Here is a 23,847-nt window from a genome sequence, read left to right as displayed (position 1 = left end):
GAGGGAGGGAGAGAGGGAGGAAGAGAGAGGGAGGGAGGGAGGGAGGGAGGGAGGGGAGGGAGGGAGGAAGAGGAGGGAAAGAGGGAGGGAGGGAGATGTCAGCCTGCTTTGTGAGGGGGCAATGCCATTTCGTCACCATCATTTAGAATTACCATTTTAGATTTCAATCATTCTAGGAAGAGTGCAGTGGCATTGGGTTGCTTGAACTTGCGTTCATGACGGATGATGCTGAACATGTCTCCATGTGCACGTCACTTATGCGTTTTGGATGAGGTGTCTGGTCAGATCTTTTGGGCATTAATTGGGTTGTTTTCATATTATTGAGCTTTAAGAGTTTTTTGTATATTTTTCACATAAATTCTTTATTAGATCTTTTGTTAATATTTTCTCTAATCTTGTAGCTTTTATTTCTATTCTCATAACTGCTGGAAGTATTTTGATTCTTAGAAACTTAGTAAACTTGAAGGGGCTGGGGAGATGGCTTAGTAAAGTGTTTGCCACACAAGGACCTGAATTTCATCTCCAGAACGCACATAAAAAAGCCAGGTGTGCTGGCATGTGCTTGTAATCCCTAGGAGCTAGCCTAGGCTACTTACCAAGCTCCAGACCAGTGAGAGATCCTGTCTCCAAAACAAAAAACAAAAAACCCAAAGCATGTGGCTCCTGCAGTGTAACACCTCTGGCCTCTACATGCATGCACATATATGTGCACACACATACACACATACATACACACAAAGTCCATGTACATACACATACAAAAAATTAACAACAATAAAAAGCATGCAGTAAGCTTAAATACCACACCTGCTTTAAAATGGTCACAGGGCTGGAGAGCAGGCTCAGAGGGCAAAGTGTCTGCTGTACAGTCCTGATGACCTGAGTTTGGATTCCAGCACCCACATAAAAGCCGGGGGCCGCTCCATGTGCCTAAACCCAGCACTGGTAGGGATAGAGGTAGACAGAAGGATCGCTGGGGATGGTTGGCCAGGCAACCTCGCTGAAACGGCAAAAGTTCCAGGTTTAGTGAGAGACTATCTCAAATAAAGTGGAGAGCAACAGAGGAAGACATCTGACATTGACTTTGAGCCTTCACACTTGCACAGGCATGTACACGCTTGCATGCATGAGCGCGCACACACACACACACACACACACACACACACACACACACACACACACACACATCTATGAACATCCATTTAAGGCTGCAGCTTTCCGATTTATAAAAAAGTGTCCCTCTCTGGAAAGATCTAGAACCAGGCCAAGATTCACTCAGTGACACTTGGCTTACACCTCTGTGCCAGACACAAACTGTATGATCCCGCTGTGTGACACCCATTATAGTGGAATATTATTTTAAGATGTGTTACATTTGTTCAATTAAATAAAACTATCCTGCAGTCAGGAGGCAGAGCCAGCAACTAGCTGACAGGGAGTGGTAGGGAGGAAGCGCGCGTAGTGGGGGGCTGAGCAGAAGGACGCCCGGGACTTTGGGGAGACATGAGCTAGGAGGGAACGTTAGCTACTCAGCCTCTCTGAGCGAGCAGAATTTCACCTGAGCCTTTGAATCCTGAGTTCTGTAGAGGGATAGAGATCTAGATAAAGTTCCCTTCAGCAGCTGCAACAGAGCCGGTGCCTGAGGGAACAGAATTCCTGCCTGGCTAAGGTCAGTGCTGCAGATAGCCTCGGAGTTACAATCACCAATTAGGACAGCAGTTGCTTGAGGGGCAGCTACTGAATTGACGGAAAACAACCACCCATTCATTATTCCTATGCGTGTTTATACGCTTCTAGAAGCTCCCGCAGTGGGGCTCTGGCCTATCCTCCAACCAAGGCATCCTATCTCAGCCGTTTCCCGGGGCTCTGCTTCCAGCCCAGGGTTTCATCTACCAGCACAACAGGCTGACATTCTAAGGTGACCTCAAAGATCTTTACCTCCTTGTCTCAAAAAAGGAAAAAAAAAAAAAAAAAAAAAAAAAAAAAAGGCAGGAGCGGAGGCTGAGAAGAGGACTCCAGCCTTTGCTGCAGAATCCTGACAGCTTGAACTCAGTCCCCTGATCCCATACACTGTGGAAGGAAACACCACCTCCCAAACATTGTCTCTGACCTCCACATGTGCTCTCTCTGTCTCTCTCTCTCACACACACACACACATGCGCACATAGCAAATAACTTAGAAATAAAATATAAATATATAGAATTAAATATTAGCATGGTAACAAGGAAAATGGCATGTAAGGAATAGTAGTCAGGGTAGTCCTCTGACCTCCACATGCACAAGAACACAAGTGTTCCCACACACTTGCACACACACAAGTGCTCCCACACACTTGCACACACAAGTGTTCCCACACACATGCACACACAAGTGCTCACATACACATGAACACACAAGTGCTCACACACACCTACACACACGTGCTCACACATACATGAACACACAAGTGCCCTATACACCTGCACATACAAGTGCTCACACACACACACACCAACACTCATGCACAAAGAAAAATTAGTAAAACTAGGAAAATGTGCTTTTTAAGAGCTTTCTAAAATGCCTAATAATCGATTATTAACTTTTAAAAGAACTTGAGCCAAGAAATCTTGAACATTTTAAGCAGCTATTAGATGACAATCAAGTTTAATCCTATATAAAGTGTTAAGGCAAAATTGTTTACTTCAAATACAGGAACCTGGACAAAGACTGGAACAAACTGGATTATTTGGGGTAGGAGTTTTGCGAAGAGAGTGTTGTCATGACCAAATCTAGTGTGTCTTGAGTCCTTGAGTTATTTCTCTCTATTACGGAAGAATTTCTGCCACTCGGTTTCCCATTTTCTTCCGGTTCAAGCGGGAGGAGAGTACGAGGGTTGAAGAGATGTCGAGGCTCCCCCAGGATGCCAACTCTGGAAGAAGAATTACTGCTATAGTTAACCCAGTAAATGGTAAGGCCAAAGACTGTGATTCACAGTTGTGTTTGTGACTGTGATTATGAGTCTGTGATAGTCACACACACACACACACACACACACACACACACACACACACACACACACTAAAGCTAAGACATACATATACTTTAAAAAGCCAGACCTGTTTCCAGGCCTATTTCCATTGTGGTCTTACACACCAGCCCCAAACCGAATCCTAGCAAGAGTCTGTTCTAGCTCTACCCAAATCTCCTCAAGATGAATACTTACAATAGACCCTCAGCACTGAAGATCTGACCCTCCCTCACCCCTTCAGGCTACAACTATATAGAGTCTAGCACAACTTCTGGGGATCTCTTTTTGTCTGGTCCAGATGGGCCTCAGTGGACAGGCTCTGGTCAGGGAGTCAGGGGTTGGCACGGGAACAGATGCTTTTCTCGGGGAGCAGAGCCTGAGTCCCCGGAGGCACCGACCAGGAGGCAGCCGCCACGACTCTCCTGGGATTCCCCTGGGACCACTTACACCGGTATGGTCACCGAGTCCTGACTCGCTGTATCCTTCTGCATTCGGGGCAGCAGCTTGATGCCTGCCGCGTACTTTTTTTCAACGATGTTTTGAGCTTTTTCTCTGAGAGAGGGCAGCAGTGTAGACAAAACTGGGGAGCGCATGTCCACAGCCTTTTTAATTGCTGGACGTTTCGCCATCATTTTCCTGTGGGAGGGAGGGGTGGCAGTCATGTTACACTGTCCTGCTTCTGACAAATGTCCTTGAGTGAACGAAAGGGCTAAAGGTCATAGCTGAGACAGATGCCATGTGCAGGCTTGTATCCCAGCTACAGAGGAGGCTAAGGTACAAGGATCATACCTTGTTTGAGGCCAGCCTGAGCTACACAGAGAGACTTCTCTCTCTCAAAAAAAAAAAAAAAAAAAAAAAAAAAAAAAAAAAAAGCCGGGCGGCGGTGGTGGTGCACGCCTTTAATCCCAGCACTCGGGAGGCAGAGCCAGGCGGATCTCCGTGAGTTCGAGGTTAGCCTGGGCTACAGAGTGAGTTCTAGGAAAGGCTCCAAAGCTCCACAGAGAAACCCTGTCTCAAAATAAAATGAAATAAAATAAAATAGAGGTCATACCGAAATTGTACCAATGTCATGCGCTTCTTCTCTCCTCCTGATTCTTCATCCTCACGCTTCCTTCGAGGGATGTTGAACATATTGGTACGAAAAAGTCTTCCTACTTCTTCCTCGATCTCTGTCAAATACTGACGTCGGAAGACAATCCAGGCTACGTATGTACAGAAAGTATAAAGGGACTGAAAGAGAAAACAGAAGAATCACAAACCCCGGAAGTGCTATGAAAACTCCCCCTGTCCCCATTGTATCATTGAGTAGACACAAACCCGGATGACCCAGCTGTTCGAGATCCCTGGAAGTTGTCCAGAACTGCCCGTGTACTCACATTTATGGGTGGAAAACAAGGCCAAAAATCTAAGGAATCACAAACAATATGTTATCATCCTTTCTAAAAAGGATATTTGTTAAAAAGATGTGCCTGCCGAATGGCTACTGGTCATTGCTATGTGTTTTCGTAGCAAATGAAAAGTCCCCAAAGCAAGGGACTCACCTCAAAGAATTTCCAGTCTTTTTGCGTGTCTGATATTTTCTCCCTGAAATAGAACAAATCACAACTATAGGTGATAAGTTCATTGTCCACAATATATAGAGTTCTAACTGGTGGCCCTACTATAATTTGGATCTGGAAGGTCTCGAGGCCATAGGCTTGGTTGCTAGCTGATGGCAATATCAGGAGGTAGTGGAAACTTCAAGTGGTGGGGCCCAGTTGGAGGAAGTAGGTCACTGGGAATGTGCCCTGCCGGGTGGCTCTGTCCTGGGACTCTTCCTCTCTCTCCACTTCCTAGCTGCTACGACATAAGCAGCTTTCTTCTATCATGCCTGCCTGCCATGACGCTCTTCCTCACCACAGACCCAGAACTGCTAAGACCTTCACATTGGTTGTGATATTTCATCCCCTACTGTCCCCACGAGGGAGTCAGCACTGTGATTTCTAGTCACACTGAGGAAGATGATGTTGCGATTCAAGTCCAGTTCTCTGTCTGTATGTCCACGGTGCTAGGCAGCCACCTCTCATCTTTCCGCTGATGGCTATCCCTTACCCTACCTACTCCTCATACTGCTTTCTGATATTGGGCAGCACCTTTTCTGCTGGGTGGGCACTGAGTGTGTGTTAAATACATCAGATGTGTGTATGTGTGTTTTGTTGTACTTTGTTTTTAAAGAGAGAGACATGAGCTGGGAGGTGGTGGCACAGGCCTTTAATCTCAGCACTAAGGAAGCAGAGGCAGGAGGAGCTCTATGAGTTTGAGGCCAGCCTGGTCTGCAGTAGAGTGAGCTCCAGGACAGCCAGGGCTACACAGAGAAACCCTGCCTCAGAGAGAGAGAGAGAGAGAGAGAGAGAGAGAGAGAGAGAGAGAGAGAGAGAGAGAGAGAGGAAGAGGAAGAGGAAGAGGGAGGGAGGAAGAGAGAGAGAGAGGAAGGAAGGAAGGAAGGAAGGAAGGAAGGAAGGAAGGAAGGAAGGAAGGAAGGAAGGAAGGAAGGAAGGAAAAAAGGAAGAAAGGAAGAAAGAGAAAACATAAAGTTGGATAGGTAGGGAGGATCTAGAAGGAATTGGCGGAGGGAAAAACATGATCAAAATATATTGTATGATAAACTTTTTTAATAAAAATGCTAACTATTACAAAAAACAAAAACCTGGGCTGGAAAGATGGCTCAGTGGTTAAGAGCACTGGCTGCTCTTCCAAAGGTCCTGAGTTCAATTCCCAGCAACCACATGATGGCTCACAACCATCTGTAATGAGATCTGGTGCCCTCTCTTGGCATGCAGGCAAACATGCAGGGAGAATGCTGTTAACATAATAAGTAAATAAATCTTAAAAAAAAAAAAAAAAGTAAATTGTAGAATTCTGTTTAAAACAGAAACACTGATCAATAAAATTCAATATTAACTTCCCAGGTTGGATTAAAATACTAGAAAAAGTCAACATCTTATAAACAAAAAATGCTGCAATAGAGAAAAATCACAAATAGTACCGGAAAAGGGAGTACTAGTAAGGAAAGGTATCTTGGATTCGTGGGTCACCTGATGTACGTGACACATTTCAAATGGGTCAAAATGCAGCATTTTTAATGTGATGTTTTAAAACTAAGAAAGAAAGATAAGCAGTTTAACCCCAGAAGAACTTGTATGATTATCAAAGGGTATCAGAAATAAGTTGGACAAATTCACATAAATAAAAATGTAGACCATTTTTCTAATGTATATAAATTGCAGGAAACGGCAAAGTAGGACACATGACCAGTGTTTGCTATGGGACACACACAATCTATACAGATTCCTATTTCTTCCTTGGTAAGGGTTAAAACTAAATAAGTAGATAGCCAGATAAAAACACCTTGAGGCTTTATATATACACCTTTAAACTTTCAAAAGAATTTGTCATAAACTCCATGATAGCCAAATAAACTTAAGAATGGATGGTAACAGAAGACTTTTTTTTTTCCCAAGACAGGGTTTCTTTGTGTAGCCCTAGCTATCCTGGAACGTGCTCTGTAGATGAGGATGGCCTTGAACTCAGAGATCTACCTCCCTCTGCCTCCGGAGTTCTGGGATTAAAGGTGTGCGCCACCACTAGCTGACCACTAGAACTAAGGCTCCTGGCTCCTCATGTGGGAGCGCTGGAGAGGGCTCTGGAATCCTCTGTTTTGTTGTTGTTTGAGATAGGACATCACTGTATTGCCCAGGGAGGTCTTCAAGTGACCCTCCTGCCTCAGCCTCCCAGGTGCTTCATACTATAGGCACGCATCACTGACATAACGTGCCTGCCGTTAACTGACAGTATACAGCATGATCATTTAATGGTTTGCACTTTCTAGTTAAACATGTTCTGGGTAATAAGTCATAAGGGAATAGCCCAAATGTAATGTGGACAAAAATGTTCAAAGTGAAAATGTAAGACAGAAAAGCTCAAACCATGTACGTGTTCACAAAAAAGAACGGTGGATCAAATGGCTAAGACGCACAACAGAATCCCTATAACCGCTATTGAAACTACACACAAAGAATACATACGAACAGAGTATATATGTGATGAACAGTGAAGAATGGTGGATTGGATGGTTCCCCCACACAACAGCAGGCCCAAAGCTGCTACTGAGACTGTGTACGGAGGGGGGTGTGAAAGAAAGCACAGGAAATGCAGGCTGAAAACAGGTATCCAGGACAACTGAGTCAGTACACTCCTCGGAAGACACACGAGGGATGTCTTATACTCCTTTCTTTTCCTGTGCTCAAGGCGTGGCTCCTGGGCCACTGTGAAACTCCTGAGGCACTTCAGAGTCAAGAACCAAAGCTCCCCACCCTGTAAGTTCAAACTCTCCTGAGCTGTGAGCCTCTTTTGGGTTTTAGCTATGGTATGTAGGCATTGGCATCCTGAGGTTAACAAAACAAAACAAACAAAAAACAGTTTCCTACAGACAGTGGTGTCTCAAACTGGTGGTCCTCACAGCTGTGGTTGCTGCACGAGAAGCAGACACTGCTCCCCTCCCCCACACAACACTGGTCATTACTTGGTCTCCTCCTGAGACAGCCAAGCAGCCCAGGTCCTCAGGCTGCACGAGATTCCACAGAGAGAACAAGTGATCTCATTCATCCCAAGATGGAGAAGTTTATAAAATGCTGGCTGAGACTCCGGAATGCCTTCCAATACTTACTTGGCTCTCTCAACGCAGTTATCATTAGTGCTTGGGACAGATTCTCACCTGAGCCCCATTAGAGGGAACACTTTCTCAGGGGTACCACAAGTCAAATGGACAGGTGCTAGGGATGTGCCAACCTAAGGGCAGCTGAAGCGCATGCGTACTTTCCACAGTTCATGTGATGCTTGTCCGCCATGCCCACGCCCAGCACGAGGAAGCAGTACTTTTGGGCCAGGTTCTTCTGTGCGTCTTCTAACTTGCTCATAACCAGCTCTATCTCTTTTTTCTCTACCAGGCCTCTGGGGGCAAGCAGAGAGACAAGGTAGATTAATTCTGGTGTAAGTCTGTAGTAACGAGCAAGAAGTCAGAATTATAGGCTATTTAAAAGAAACAGTAATGAATCAACAAATTGCACTCACCAATTTGACTTCCTTGAGTTCTGGCATGGGGAAAATCCTCAAAATCTCTCTTTCTCTTTTGAAAAAGATAGATTTTTTTATTTGAATGCTTTTTGCACGTATTTATGTTAAGTGCACTGTGTTGGTGCCCAGTGCCCACACAAGACAGGGCACTGGACAGGAGTTATGGTGGTTGTAAGCCACTATGTGGGGGCTGGACCTAAACCCTGGACCTCTGGAAAAGCAGTCAGTGCTCTTAACTGCCAACCCATCTGTGGTGGTAATCTAATTGTACTGAAATGTGATTTTGATTGTATGTTAATAAATAAAGTTGCCCAGGGGTCAGAGCTATTAGAGCCATAGCAAGAGTGTGGCGGTGGTGGCACACGCCTTTAATCCCAACACTTGGTAGAAGAGCTAGGTAGATCTCTGTGTGTTCAGGGATACAGCCAGCATTGGAGACATACGCCTTTAAGACCTGGGGGGCTGTACATACAGACAGTGACGAGGCAGTCATGTGTTTGGGTTTACAACCAATGAGAAGGCAGAACAAAAAGACTATGAAAAGATATACACACACAGGAAGTAGCTCTCTTTCGGAGAGCTAGGGCCACCGCAGGAGGAAGGGAGAGATTTTAGCTCTGAGCTCTGACCTCTCGGCTTTCTCTTTTACATTGGTTCTGTGTTTCTTATTTAATAAGACGGTTGGTTACATCTATCTAACCCATCTCTACAGCCCCTCAAAGCCTCTTATGGCTATTAATCACTCGAGGCAGCATCTCAAGTTTAGGGTGAATGTCACTTGGATAGGTCCCTTATATTTGATGCTCTTTATGTATCCTCAACTATATTCACAGTGAATCCTAATTCCTATAGAACGCTCCAGTAACAAGTTACTGGCGCCGGCTGCAGGGCAGCTGCCTGCTCCCATCCCTGCTCTTTCTAAAACACTTGTGGAGACTCTTTGCCACCTCAGCTCTCCCCAAGGCCCTGGTGTTGCTATTAAGTTCAGGCACTCTGTGCCCGATTGCAGGCTGCTCCCAGTTCTGAGCTTGGCTCTGCTTGGTAGGGAGCCATTTGCTGGCCACTACTCCGTGGATTCTGGCATCAAGTGTGAGCACATCACTTCCCTATGAAAACACAGCCCAGCTCTGATTGGATTGCAAAGGACCTCTGTAAGACACTTGTTCTTGGGCTAGAGCGGGTCTGAAGTCTAATTCTAAGTGTTTGCGGTAAAGCATGGTAGGAGACAGTACTGTTGACGATACTGTTGAGTGTCACTGGAAAGTGAATGGAATTCGCTCCCAATGGTGACAAATTACTGCTCCTTCTCAAGTGAATTGCTGCACCAATGGTGTAAAGACAGAGCTGGGAGGTGGTGGCGCACACACGTGTAATCCCAGCACTTGGGAAGCAGAGGCAGGTGGATCTCCGTGAGTTCGAGACCAGCCTGGTCTACAGAGTGAGTTCTAGGGCAGCCAGGGCTACACAGAAAAACCCTGTCTAGGAAAACAAAAAACAAAGAACAAAACATCTGAAGACACGCTGTGAGTGGCGAAGGATGAGTTCAAGGATAGCTTGGACCGTCCGTCACACGGCATGAAGCATTATCACAGGCAACACAAGGCTTGTGAGTCACTGGAGTAAAGTGAGTTTCTGGGATAGAGAAAGTGGGCTTCAACTTGAAGATCCCAGATGTACAGTGCAAACACACCCTCTACGTGCAGCCTGCAGACCACATCCCAGCGCCTGCCTCCAGCCTCCTTCGCCAGAGACTCCACTGGCTAATCCTCTTCTTTTGCTATAGAAACCCAACCAAACAGCCATCAAGGGATGCTCTCCAACATTTGGACAATGGTTCTCAGGTTTTACTCAATCATCAAGGAAAACTATCCTGAGGTACTTGCTCAAAGTACAGAGTCCCAATGGGACCCCATCTCCAGATTCTGGAGAGAGCCCAGGAAAATTAAAACTATCATTCCCACTGACTATGAAGCTGGGGACTCACTTTGCAATATACATAAAGAACCTGCGTGTTGGGCTTTCAAAATGGCTCAGCAGTTAAGGGTGCTTGTCATCAACCCTGATGCCATTAGTTCAATCCCTGGGACCTACATGGTAGGAGAACGGACTCTAGAAAAATTGTCCTCTAACCTTTAAACACACGCACGCACACACGCACGCACGCACGCATGCATGCAGCACGCACGCACTAAACAAAGAAATAAAATGTAATTTTAAAAAATTAACAAAAACAAAAAGAACCCAGGGCTGGAGAGATGAATCAGTAGTTAAGAGCACTTGCTGCTCTGCCAGAGGACCCGAGTTCAGTTCCCTGGACCCAAGTGCAGTTCCCTGCACCCACGTGGCCCCTGACCTGTAACTCCAGCCCCAGAGGTCCCGGCTCCTCTGGTCTCCCAGAGTGGCTGCACTCACGTGCGCACACCGATATGCAGACACACACATTTACACACAATTCAAACTAATACATCATTTTCAAGCTCTGTTGAAGTAGAAGGAAGGGGCAAAGCTCTGTAACCAAAGCCAAAGGAAAAATAACCGCAATACAAACTTCTAGGCAACGCTGGTCTGCTTGCATCAATATTCTGTGTCTGAAAATCATTCCCCTCGATGGTTTTGGTGTCTTCTTTGCCTCAAACATTTGTGTGTAGGGTTGGGGTGGGGATGGGGACTGAGTATCATGTAGCCTAGGCTGGACTTGAACTCACTGTGTAGCTAAGGATCTGATCTTTCTGCCTCCACCTCCCAAGTGCTGAGATCACAGGCTACACTACCTTACCAGGTTTATGCAGTACGGGGGATTGAACCCAGGGCTTTGTGTATGTTAGGCAAGTGCTCTACCAGCTAAGCTGCATCCTCAACCCTTCAACAGTCTTTAAACACAGTTAGTGGTTCACCTGAATCAACACACATAATCCTCAAACATGCAAATGAAGGAGTAGGGAGGTAGTGCATGTGCTATGGAAAAAAACATTTGAAAAGAATTTAAAGAGACATGGAAGTGATTATAAGCTTTGGTCCCATAGGATCTCTCTTGGAAATTCTTTTTTAAAAAAAATTATCCAAAATCAGACAGAGAAATTTTATGAATGAAGATATTCAATTCTGAGCTGAGCATGGTAGCACATGCCCATAATCCCAGCACTTGGGAAATTGAAGCAGGAGGATCAGGAATTCAAGATCAACCTCAGATACATAATGATTTCAAGGTCATTCTGGGCTAAATAAGACTGTCTCAAAAAAACTTCAAAAAATTCAATACAAAATTATTGTTGTTGTTGTTGTTATTATTATTATTATTATTATTATTATTATTATTATTATTTATTGAGACAGGGTATCTCACTATGTAGCCCTGGTTGGCCTGAAACTCACTATGTAGATGAGGCTGGCCTCAAACTCATAGAGATCCACCTGCTAATGCCTCCCAAGTGCTGAGATCAAAGGCATGCACCACCATGCCTGGTCTGCAATTATTATTTATCTATCAAAGAAACAGGAAATTTTCAAAATAAATAAGCAAAAGGGATAAAAGGAATACCACTCACACAGCCAGTAAGTTAGAATTTAAGGCTTGACATTTATTAACTTTGTGCAACTGGAATCACATATTTTCCTCTGTGTAAATACCCCAACACAATCTATATTTAACTCTGTTATAAAGAAGTAGGACCAACTGACTACTGGACACACGAAAATGAAAGGTGATCATGATTTCGAGATCCCATAATTGAAGCTCTGAGTTCGTTTGTTTTCTTATACCACTGTGTTCAATGCATTAGTTTCAGTGCATTGAAAAACTTACCAGGAAAACTTTCTTCTCTGTTACTTATAAATTAATATATAAAACAAGATTAGTAATAATTAGCTAGATTAGTAAGAAGCCTCAGAATTGGAAGGAACCAGAAGACTGTGACAAGCCAAAGAGCCATGAAAACCTACTGAGCTCAGTTTGGGAACAAGAGGACTCCTCAAGCCTCCTAAGCCGCAGTTGGCTTTAGCTTTTGATGCTGCCATAGAAACGCTTCCCGCTCTGGCTGCCCTGCTGTGAGATGCCACCCTGAAATAACACTCTGTGTGGATCATGGTGGCATGAGAGGCCCAGCAGTGTCTGAAGTGTGTATCTGGTTCCTTACAAAACTGCTGTGCAGGGACATCTGTCATTTCACAAAACGTTTCTCCAGCTGCTTGATCAGATCCGAGAGTTTTATATTTGAAAAACATTCTGTAGCAACAAATTATCGGCCCTCCCCAACACTCCTAATAGTTAAATCATTGAGTTGGTTCCACACGAACGAGGCTGGGGGGAGGGGAGGGGACAGGACAGCCTGGGCACTTGGAAAGTTCCATGGTTTGTGAAAGGTCACTAAGCCTGAGAGGCATTGTTGTGTTCTGGACTCCAAGTTCCCAGATCGTGGCTCTGGTGTTTATCTCTAGGCCACTGCTGCCTACCAGTGCAGGCAAGTTTTCTACAGACAGGTTAAGAAACTGCGTCGATTTTCCTTTGACGGAGAAGGTTTTAGTTTCAGCCAAATCTACTTTTTAAAATACCTTGCCATTTGTTATAAGATGCTTACAATCCTTTTAGCATAGATTTTGTAAGCATAAAAACCATGAGAATAGCTGGACGGTGGTTAGCCTGCTCCTTTAAAACCCAGCACTCGGGAGGCAGATCTCAGTGAGTTCAAGGCCAGCCTTGTCTACAGACTGAGTTCCAGGACAGCCAGAGACACAGAGTAGAGAAACCCTGTCTCTAAACAAACAGACAAAAAACATGAGAAGAGAAAGAGGTGGCGCTGGAGAGGCCCTGCATGGTTCTGTGCTGATATCACCAGCTGTGAGGGCCTGCCAAGCACTTCGAGGGCTTCATCTGAATTGAGATGCTATAGACACAAGAGACACCAGACCCTGGAGATGACAGGAAAAGCAAAAGCATCCCATTAATAGCATCCTAAGGGGCTGGGGAGATGGTCCAGTAGGCGGCGTGGTTGCTGCTAGGGCTCAAGGACCTGAGTTTAGATCCCCAGCACCCATGTGAGAACTCGGCATGGTGGCAGGCATCTGTGACCTCAGCTCTGAGGGGAAATGGGACAGGCGAATTCCTGGGGTGCTCTGGCCAGCCAGTCTAGCTGAAAAACAGCAAGCTCCAAACACAAAGTAGAGAGTGACCAAGGAAGATATGACACAGACCTCAGGCCTCTATGTGCCCATGCATGGATGAACACACTACCTCCCACATGTACACACGTGCACATACCACATGCATACACATGCATATAATATACACACATATGCATGCATATAACATACACATGCATATAATGCACACACATACACACACACAAAGAAAGAATACAAATTTTTAAAGGAAAGAATTATTTTAAAATAGTAACATCCAGCCGGGCGGCAGCGGCGGCGGCGGCGGCGGCGGCGGCGGCGGCGGCGGCGGCGCACGCCTTTAATCCCAGCACTCGTGAGGCAGAGGCAGTCGGATCTCTGTGAGTTCAAGGCCAGCCTGGGCTACTGGCCTACAGAGTGAGTTCCAGGAAAGGCGCCAAAGCTACACAGAGAAACCTGTGGTGGTATTGTGTTCCCCGAAATATTGTGCACTCTAATAAACTTATCTGGGGTCAGAGACAGAACAACCACAATATTAAACATAGAAGTTAGGCAGTGGTAGCACATGCCTTTAATCCTAACATTCCAGAGGCAGAAATCTGTCTGGATCTCTGTGAGTTCAAGGCCACATTGGAAACAGCCAAGCATGGTGACTAACACCTTTAATCCTTTAATCCCAGGGAGTGATGGCAGAAAGCAGAAAGGTATATAAGGAATGAAGACCAGAAACTAGAAGCTTTTAGCTGGTTAAGCTTTCAGGCTTTGGAGCAGGAGTTCAGCTGAGATTCATTCTGGATGAGGACTCAGAGGTTTCCAGTCTGAGGAAACAGGATCAGCTGAGGAAATGGCAAGGTGAGGTAAGCTGTGACCTGTTCTGCTTCTCTGATCTTCCAGCATTCACCCCAATATCTGGTCCCGGGTTTGTTTTATTAATAGGACCCTTTAAGATTCATGCTATAGAAACTCTGTCTCGAAAAGCCTAAATAAATAAATAAATAAATAAATAAATAAAATAGTAACATCCTAGTATAGACTACATATTAACATAATATTTTTAAGTCACTGGGTTGGATAAAATAACAATTTAACTTCATATTACCTGTATCTTTTATTTTTTTATGTATCTTATTTATTTGTTTATTTTTATTACATGTGCATTGATGTTTTGCCTGCATTTGTGTCTGTGGGAGTATGTCAGATCCCTTGGAATTGGAGTTATAGATAGTTATAAGCTGCCATATGGATGCAGGGAATTGAACCTGAGTTCTCCAGAAAAGAAGCCAGTGCTCTTAACTGCTGAGCCATTTTTCCAGCCCCTCTTTTTTATATTTTTAAGACACATAATTAGAATTTTTTTTTGAGACAGGGTTTCTCTATATAGCAGTTCTGGCTGTCCTGGAACTCGCTCTGTAGACTAGGCTGGCCTGGAACTCACAGAGATCTACCTGCCTCTGCCTCCCGAGTGCTGGGATTACAGGCGTGTGCCACCCGGTGAAAATTTTAAATTACAAATATGGCTTTCATTATATCTCAGCATGGAGCAGTGCTGATCTGCGCTTGTTGGAATGTTTCAGTATGAGAATTCCTGTGTGATTGCTCAGTGAGCTTTAAAACAGAGCAAAGCCTCCCATGAAGAATGTTTTCCTAGACCAGACTTAAAAGAGACGCCATCATCCCTTCACCCTAGATAATACTGCCAGAAATAAAAAGTCTCAAGCGTGTTATAAAATCTTACTCACACCATGTAGCTTTGGGGTTTCTTTTCCATTGAGATTTTCTCCACATAATAAGACAGATAGTATAAAAGTGCCATAAGGAAGTTGTCAAGACTCTTATTTCTGCAGGGAAATTTATGATAAGAGAAAAAAAGAAATCAGCACTCCTGATTGCAAACATTAGGTTTCTTATGAAAAACAATGGGGGACACAGTGTAAGAATAAATAGAAATATGTGGTTCCAAACCTATCACACAATTAACTTACTATCTCAAATTCTACCCGTTGTGATGAAGATATAAAAAAACATCTGAGAAACACATTTCTGGAAAGTCAGATGTTAAATTATTAATGTACTATTAATAATTTTTTTATCACTTCACAAGTATTTGCTCTGTAAGCAACATATTTCCATTGTTTGTAAAATGTACAGGCTGGGCATGGTGGTTCACACCTGTGACCCCAGCAATCAGGGCGATTTTAAGTTCTAGGCCAGCCTGGGCTGCTAAACATAACGGAGAGAAAACTTCTCCACAGCACAGTCCTATCTCAAAATACAAACCAAAGTACAGAAATAGATGAAGTTCTCTTCTCCCATCCTTTTGTAAACATCTTACTCCGGAAGTGGCCACTTGTGAATACCGGCTGTCCACAGGCAAGTCGCTCTTCCCCCTTGCTCTAGGACTTTGGAGCATCTCTGTCTTGGGGCCCCTGTGACCTCAGGTATCTCCCCCACACTCTCTAGTCGCTGCGAGGATGGCTTGCACAGAGGCACCGTGTGCTCTTTCTCTAAGAATCAGATCGGTTTCCACTTCCCAGGCCTGGTTCACTTCCTTCCCCTTGCGGAGGGCAGCTTTACCTCATGAACGTCGTGAAAGAGCAGACCCGCTGCATTTCAGTGTCCTGGAGCGAAAGCAGCGCGACAACTGAAAGAGAGGAGGCAGTTTGTTAGACGACGCAGAGAGCGGCCCCGGGATGCTGGAGGCGGCATCGCACCGGAGGGCGGCGAGGAAGAAAGCGACTCACACTTGACGTCGTCCAGCGTGACGTTGCCATGCTGGTAGCGTTTCTCCAGGGCTTTCACCGACTTTTCGTCCCTTGAGGTAAGCCTTTTATCTGTCAACCTGTTTGGGTATAGAATAGGCTCAGGTGGTGATTTTGTTGTTGTTGTTTTAAGATTTTTATTTTATTTGTATGGGGGGAGGAGGGGATTGCCTGCTTGGATGTTTGTGCACCACATTCGTGCAGTGCTCCAGGAGGCCAAAAGAGGGTGTTGGATCCCCCATGTAGAATTACAGTCACCTGTGAGCCACCCTGTTAGTTCTGAGAGTCAAATCTTAGAGGAAGGACAGCCAGTGCTCTTAACCTCTAAGCCACCGCTCTATCCCTCAGAGAGTATTTTTAAAAGATCTAGTTGTATTTAGTACGTACTGAGATGCTTGAGAATTTGCTTGTAAGGTAATGAGAGCTTGAGTGTCATGCACGGGTTCCATTTAATGCAGTATTGTTTCAGAATGCACTTTTGAATAATGCATTTATCATAGGAGTGGAAGCATGCATACTGATATAAAATGTAAACTCAAATAGATCATTTTGTTGTTGTTGTTTTTTCAAGGTAGGGTTTCTCTGTGTAGCCCTGGCTGTCCTGGAACTCACTCTGTAGACCAGGTTGGCTTCAAACTCAGAGATCTGCCTGCCTCTGCCTCCTGAGTGCTGAGATTAAAGGCATGTGCTACCAGTGCTCAACTTTCAAATAGATCATTTAAATCACTTAATGGGTTGAGGATGTGGTTCAGTGATAGGATGTTTGCTAGAATGTGTGAGGCTTTTATCTCCAGCACGATGGATGGATGGATGGATGGATAGATAGATATGAGTGAAATTCTGGTGTCGCTAGTATTTTCAGACTAAAAGAAAAATGTAACAAGTTTAAAATGTACTAGTAGCCACATTATCAACGGAATGAATGTCTAGGGGCTGTTTGTAACTCCTGCTGTAGCTGAGACCCTGCCTGTGTTCCCGGGGTGGATATCTGCATGGCAACCTAGGAAAACAGGACGGGTATCTCTTTGAGTTTGCAAAGACAAGCGAGTCCGCTGTGAGGCGGCGTGGTCGAAGGGGAGCCACCTTTCTGAAGCCGCCCCGTCCATCTCGGCGAAGTGAACGGCCTTCCCCTTCTTGCCCTTCTCCTTGAGCTCTACTGCAGGGGTGAAGCTGCAATGAGAAGGAGATGATTAGGGGCTTGACCTTTTCCCGGGGGAAAGCCAGCCCTATGGGGCCATAGCTTATGGAGTCTGAAGACTGGCACTGATGAGCAGTGTTCAACTCGGGATGTATGTACACGTGGAACCACTATCAAGAGGAAGATTGGCACCTCTGACTCACCTCCAGCTTCTAGAATGTCACCATGCACCAAACATTTCTTTTTTTTTTTTTTTTTTTTTGTCAAATATGTCTTTTTATTTAACTAAATACTATAAAATGTGTGTTAACAACAAGGAATTCAAATCATTTTTTCTTTCTTCATTTTGTAAATTTTTTTTTTATTTATTTGAGACAGGGTCTTTCTACACGGCCCTGACTGTCCTGGAACTCACTCTGAGACCAGATTGGCTTCAACCTCAGAGATCCACCTATCCAAGTCACAGCACAATGGTATTTATTAAACAGTACTGTTTACCATAAGAGAGAAGCCATGAGGCACAACAAAACCCACTGTAAGAGTTTGTTAAGGGAAGGGAATAGGAAAAATGTGCCTATGGAATGACTGTACACCAAACATTTCTGAATGAACATCTTGTAGTATGGTCACAAAAAGGAAACTCATAAATGTAGAAGGCTTTCTGAGTTCATTGAGTACTTGTGACCGGCCAGGTACTTTTAGGCACCATCTCATTCTCATAACTTTATGAGAAAAACATTACTGTCATCATTTTCACACCTAGGATGTGAAGCTTCGAGATTACATAGAAAATGGTAAAGCCGGAACAGGTGTCCATGTCCTCTAGGCACCGGGCAGTTCTGCCTCGCAAGCAGCCATCTCAGGATCACGGCTCTGGGAAGGTTTCACCACTTTGACTGGATCTGGTGTGTGTGTGTGTGTGTGTGTGTGTGTGTGTGTGTGTGTGTGTGTGTGAGAGAGAGAGAGAGAGAGAGAGAGAGAGAGAGAGAGAGAGAGAGAGAGAGAGAGAGAGAGAGTGCACATTGGGAAGAGGGACAAAGAGATCCAGGGCAGAGGCTCTGAAGGGAAATTAAAGTTCGAATAGAGGGGTCGAGGCTATGCACATTTAAGCATCCCAGTGAGGTGTGGTCCCATCCTCTACTGTCCTCCTGGTCTGGGCTTCAGTCTCATGCTGTGAGGTAGTCTAACACGCTGTCAGAATTCAGCGAAACCTCTTCCCTGGTGACAAGTTCCCCCAACCACGTAACACAGGAGTTAGGAAAGCGGAGTGAAGCTAACAAACAACAGACCATACTGAACAGCGAGGCCCTACTATGTGCTGGGAATTTCCATGGCCCTGGACAGAAAGAAGGTGGTACCCGAGTGCAGCCAACACATGGACTCTGGGGAACACAATGTCAAATCCAACGGTTTGGCGGTTCAATGTCAGTTACGACTTCCTTTTCTAACCCGTCAGAAGCAGCTCTGCCTCTGCCCAAAGTTACGTATCTTACTGTTAAACTTCGCCAGGTGGCAACAGAAGCACTTTCTCCCAAGTTCAGTCATTCTCCAAAAATGGAGACCATTTTTGTTTTGTTTTAGGGTTTTCGAGACAGGGTTTCTTTGCATAGCCTTGGCTATCCTGGATCTTGCTCTGTAGACCAGGCTGGTCTGGAACTCACAGAGGTCCTCCAGTCTCTGCCTCCTCAGTGCTGGGATTAAAGGAGTGCACTACCACCGTCCAGCTGACCAACTTTATAAACTCCCATTACCTCCTTTTCAAACATCACAAGGAAATATTTTTTTGAGAAATACTTCCTCATAGGAGTATTAAAGTTAGTTTGGTCCTTTCTTCTAGGTTTTCCAACTTCCTGGCAACAGTCATATTGTGATAAAATGTTAGCTTCTAAAGGCTGGAGAGATGGCTCAGTGGTTAAAAGCACTGGCTGCTCTTCCAGAGGACCCAGGTTCAATTCCCAGCACCCAAATGGTGGCTCACAACTGTAAGTACTGTTACAGGCAATCCCATGCCCTCTTCTGGCCTCTGTGAGCACCGGGCACATTCGTAGCTTTATTTGAACTCTGATTGGAGCAAAATAAAATATATCAGACACCAGGAGTCTGCTGAATGCCAACTGAATATTTGATATTAAGGCTTATATTAGACATATAAATAGTAACAGTAGGTTTCCTATGAAAGTGCTTATAGTTTTAATTACATACTGAAATATTTGTAGATTAAATTATGTGATACTGGGGTTTGCTTAAAAAAACAAATGGAGGGGTAAGGTGGATGGCACATAGGGTTAACTCTGTTTCTTCATGGTAGCTCTCAATGGTCCCCTAGCTGTCCTTGTTGTGTGTAGTCTCCACAGTCTGAGGCCTGGGAGTGGAGGGGTTACTCGTTAGGTTGGCATCCCTTACACTGCACATATAAATGCTCAGTGCACAGTTCGATGACATTTTTAACATGTATATACCCAGAAACAACAAGAACAGCATGTAGGCCTGTGGATCAAGATCTAACTCTCAGCTCCTTCTCCAGCACCATGTCTGCCTGCACACCACCATGCTCCACCATGACGATAATGGACTAAACCTCTGAAACTGTAAGCCACCCCAATTAAATGTTTTCTTTTATAAAACTTGCCACGGTCACAGTGTCTCTTTACAGCAATAGAAACCCTAACTAAGATAACCTCCATTTTATTTTGTTGTTATTTATTTATTTGAAGCTCAGGCTCAACCAGGAAGACCTTGAACTTACCACCTTCCTGCCTCTTTCTCCCCAGAGCTGAGTTAACTGACATCTACCACTCTGCCCAGTTGGATGCTGGAGACTGAACCCAGGGATCTGTGTATGTGAGGCAAGCGCTCGACCAACTGAACCACATCTTAAGCTCCACAACCTACATTTGAAGTCATAACCATCAATATTCTCCAAAATTAGTGTCAGTCCAATCAAACCATATGTTCAGAACAATTTGGGAGCAAGCTAATAAAAACTCGGGACTCATCTGGCCTCTATGGGCATCTCACACACATGCACATAATTAAAAGTAAAACTTTAGCTGGGCGGCGGTGGTGCACACCTTTAATCCCAACACTCAGGAGACAGAGCCAGGCAGATCTCTGTGAGTTCGAGGCCAACTGGTCTACAGAGTGAGTTCTAGAACAACCAAAGCCACACAGAAACTCTGTCTCAAAAAACAAAAAACAAACAAACAAACAAAAAAGGCAAAACTTAAAACCTTTAGTTTATTAACGTATTTCATGAATATGAAAAAAATATTAAACTTTTACTTTTAAACTTATTAGTAATCTTAACTGAAATGTTATATGATTAACACTAAAACGTAGTTTGAAAAGTACTTCCAATTAACCTCATTTACACAGAACTACAGTCCATGGCGAGCATGGTCACGCTGGTCTTCAATACCAGTGCTGCCACGTAAGAGTCCACCCATGTCCTCTTGTGCTGCAGCTGTTCGCCCTCCTGCAGCTCGCCTGCCTAACGCCCACACAGCCTCATTATCTGGCTCACACTCACTGTATGTGATGCTGCAGGAGCTACCGAACAGGATCTTTTGTGACATCTCGGTAGAAAAAAAAAAAGAACAAACAAAACTGAAATGACTGCTTTGGAAACAGCGAGCTACTCGGAGATGCTGGAATAAATCTATGAAACGTGAATGCGTGCTGGAAATGTGGCCGAGAAGTTGAATGCTTGCCAGATGTGTGCAAGGCCCTGGGCTCAAGCTCCAGGACTGCAAGACAAACATAAAATAGAAACTGTTGATTTTTGACTCTGATGTGGTCTTTGGATTATCTGACAATACATCAGATGCCTTTATATTTCTATAATTTAAGTACGAACTACATGTGCTTAGCCAGCTCTTTTTCCTGACCTCCAGCCTCATCTGTCCAACATGGTAACAGTTGTTTTCATGGGAGCCTGTCATAGCAACCTTAAACACGCCATTGTTCTCCTTTTTACTCTGTCTGTGGGGGGATGGCAATGCTAGCCGCCCAGTTACCTGGGGAGCAGCCTCACCGCCTACTCTTCTTTCTCCCTTCACGTGTGGGTATTACAGTCTGTCAGTTTTATCCAAACCTCCTGTTTAATGTCTTCCACTCACCTCTCTAGGTACCAGCACCGTTAGTTCTGATTCTCCACTTGTATCAATCACCTCTCTACAATTCCCCTCCCCTGTCACTGCCCTTTTATTTGGGTCCCCAGTGAACAGCTGGGTAACTGGACGTGCTCCATAAACATTTGTTAAATACTTGTTTTGTTGACCAGGCAGTGGTGGCGCACACCTTTAATCTCAGCACCTAGGAGGCAGAGGTGGATCTCTGTGTGGGTTCGAGGCCAGCCTGGTCTACAGAGCAAGTTCTGGGACAGCTGTGGCTATACAAAGAGAAAGGAAAGAAGGAAGGGAGGGAGGGAGGGAGGGAGGGAGGGAGGAAGGAAGGAAGGAAGGAAGGAAGGAAGGAAGGAAGGAAGGAAGGAAGGAAAAAAGAAAACAACATCATTAAAGGCTATTCAGCAAAATCATTTTCAGAATGTGGGATTTAATTTTAGCTTTTAGACTTCTCTGTATGGCTTATTCCTCCCCCACCCCCACCCCAGCCCCAGCACATGTAATTGTCATAAAAATGCCTTAAATTTTTTTTTTGGTTAAACTTTACCTTCTAAATTCCAGAGTTTTGGTTTCATCTTTCCAGTACCACATTCCTAATCGTAATCCACATTGCTGTAAAATGAAATGATTGCATCAAATATAACAAAAATTCACTTTATAGCCCACAGGTCCCCATAAACTTCCTACTTTCTGTTATTCCCTTGTGAAGTCTACCGAATTAGCTTCGTGGAAGATGACCTTGGGTTTCTTTCTTTCTTTTCTTTTTTTGGTTTTGGTTTGGTTTTTTGAGACAGGGTTTCTCTGTGTAACAGCTCTAGCTGTCCTGGAACTCGATCTCTAGACCAGGCTGGCCTCGGACTTACAGAGATCTGCCTGTCTCTGATAGGATTAAAGGCCTGCGCCGCCACCACTGCCAGGTGGACCTTGAGTTTCTGATCCTCATGTCTCTACCTCTCCACTGAGATTACAGACAAGCACCGTTATACCTGTTTTATGTGATGCTGGGTGATCCGTGTCCAAGACAGGGGTGGGTGCACGCTAGGCAAGTATTCAACCAACTAAGTGACACCAGGTTTCCGTGATTTTATTTTGTGTGTGGGGGTGTTTTGCTTGTACACCACGTGTGTGTCATGCTGGAAGAGATCATAAGAGGGCGTTGGATCTCCTGGAGTTGGGAGTTACCAATGGTCATGAGGCGATTTGTGGGTGCTGGGAATTGAACCTGGCTCCTTTGGAAGAGCAGCCAGTGCTCTTAATCGCTGAGCTATCCCTTTCATTGTTTTGTGTTTCTACTTGGTTTCATCCTTTTTGTTTCAATAAGGAAAGGGAGAGGATGAAAGATGGAAAGTAGGAGAACAGGAAAGGGTTAGATGGGAAGGGAAAAGGTGGAAAGAAGTGTACTCAAAGATGCCATGCAGTAACCGTTAATCTACATCTTTAAATTAAACTCCCATTAAAAAATAATAATAAATAAATAAATAAGCCAGGCAGTGGTGGTGGTGCAAACCTTTAATCCCTACACTCCGGAGGCATAGGCAGGAAGATCTCTGAGTCTGAGGCCAGCCTGGTCTACAGTGTGAGTTCCTGGATAGCTAGGGCTACACAAAGAAACCCTGTCTTGTGGGAGGGGGGGATAAAAGGTGTGTGTGGGGGGGGGGAGAGCCGACTCTAAAGTTGTCCCTGACCTTCAGGGACAGAATTTCACACAGTAGTTGGGGACAAACAACCAGCCTTTCCCCTCCCTGAGTCCAGAGCAGGCACGCTTCTAATGCAGCAGGACTGCCTAGCTCACAACCTAACAGAGGGGTGTGGGCTTTCATAATACTCTACATAGCTGCGTGGAGCGCCAGATGGAATTCAGTTCTGACAACACACCTCTCTACTTCTGTGTTTGGAGGCAACGATGCCCCCACTGTTCTTGAGAACGGTGAGCACAAGACGAAGGCGCCGGCGTCCCGGCCTCCCCATCCAGTCCCGCAGGGCTCCCACAGTGCCTGCTACACCTCCCGCCCCGTCGAGGGCGGTTCCCGGCCAGCACGGCCCGTCCGTCACCGGCCCCGAGGAAGTGCTCCCAGGCCTCACTTACGTCCAGCCGGGTGGAGGATTGCCCGTCGAACTGCTTCCTCCTGGAATAAAACTCGGGCACCGACAACATGGTGTCACCTCAGTGAGCATCCCACAGCGGTCACCTGGGATACGGCCACGCCGCGGGCGGGCGGGCTGGAGCCCGAGGGGCGGGGCTTCCGCCGGACGGAGGACCGGGAGTGCCCTGCCAGCCCCCCACCTCCCCGCTGCCGGACTTGACATTTACTGCGGTGCCCGGATGAAAACCATCCCCCTATGCCTTGATCGGAATAACTAAGTACGGTCGTATAGTAAAGATCTGTTCCAAACTGCCATGGTTAGGGCGATGAAGCCGAAACACTGTTGGACCTAGGTTGATTTGGAGAGTTTGTTTAGTGGAAGGGACTATGGGCACGGAAATAAAATATTCTTTTAACTAGTGAAAGTTGGCTTTAACCCAATTCTGAAAATATCCAAGTCAGAGGTCATAGGGATTTTTGAGTAACGTGTGTGTGTGTGTGTGTGTG

The 23,847-nt window shown here is 45.1% G+C and overlaps 1 protein-coding gene across 2 annotated transcripts; it reads right to left on the bottom strand.

Annotated features, from left to right (window-relative positions):
* Window positions 1-2,627: 2,627 nt before the first annotated feature.
* On the bottom strand, window positions 2,628-23,499 carry Ppp1r36 (protein phosphatase 1 regulatory subunit 36). Of its 2 annotated transcripts, none has more exons than XM_042260802.2 (11): window positions 23,343-23,499; window positions 21,804-21,868; window positions 17,078-17,164; window positions 15,977-16,074; window positions 15,810-15,876; window positions 14,975-15,073; window positions 7,836-7,997; window positions 4,550-4,592; window positions 4,060-4,238; window positions 3,456-3,644; window positions 2,628-2,909 (listed from the first exon to the last, which is right to left on the bottom strand). In XM_042260802.2, the coding sequence occupies exons 1-11, from the start codon at window positions 23,409-23,411 to the stop codon at window positions 2,723-2,725; spliced, it is 1,245 nt and encodes a 414-aa protein (XP_042116736.1). In that variant the 5' UTR covers window positions 23,412-23,499; the 3' UTR covers window positions 2,628-2,722. The 2 variants fall into 2 exon arrangements, with proteins under 2 accessions (XP_042116736.1, XP_006973209.1); XM_006973147.4 differs by having other exon boundaries at window positions 7,863-7,997.
* Between the last annotated feature and the right edge of the window lie 348 nt (window positions 23,500-23,847).

This window comes from Peromyscus maniculatus, chromosome 14, assembly GCF_049852395.1.
Source record: "Peromyscus maniculatus bairdii isolate BWxNUB_F1_BW_parent chromosome 14, HU_Pman_BW_mat_3.1, whole genome shotgun sequence".
Classification (NCBI taxonomy): domain Eukaryota; kingdom Metazoa; phylum Chordata; class Mammalia; order Rodentia; family Cricetidae; genus Peromyscus; species Peromyscus maniculatus.
This window is presented reverse-complemented; position numbering and strand designations above follow the sequence as displayed.

Excerpts from the sequence above, each read along its gene's own strand:
- Ppp1r36 (XM_042260802.2), bottom strand. The coding sequence starts at position 23,411 with ATGTTGTCGGTGCCCGAGTTTTATTCCAGGAGGAAGCAGTTCGACGGG. Across the intron at positions 17,165-21,803 it reads AAAACTCTGGAATTTAGAAG|CTTCACCCCTGCAGTAGAGC; the intron begins GTAAAGTTTAAC and ends TTCTCATTGCAG. Across the intron at positions 15,877-15,976 it reads CACGCTGGACGACGTCAAGT|TTGTCGCGCTGCTTTCGCTC; the intron begins GTGAGTCGCTTT and ends CCTCTCTTTCAG.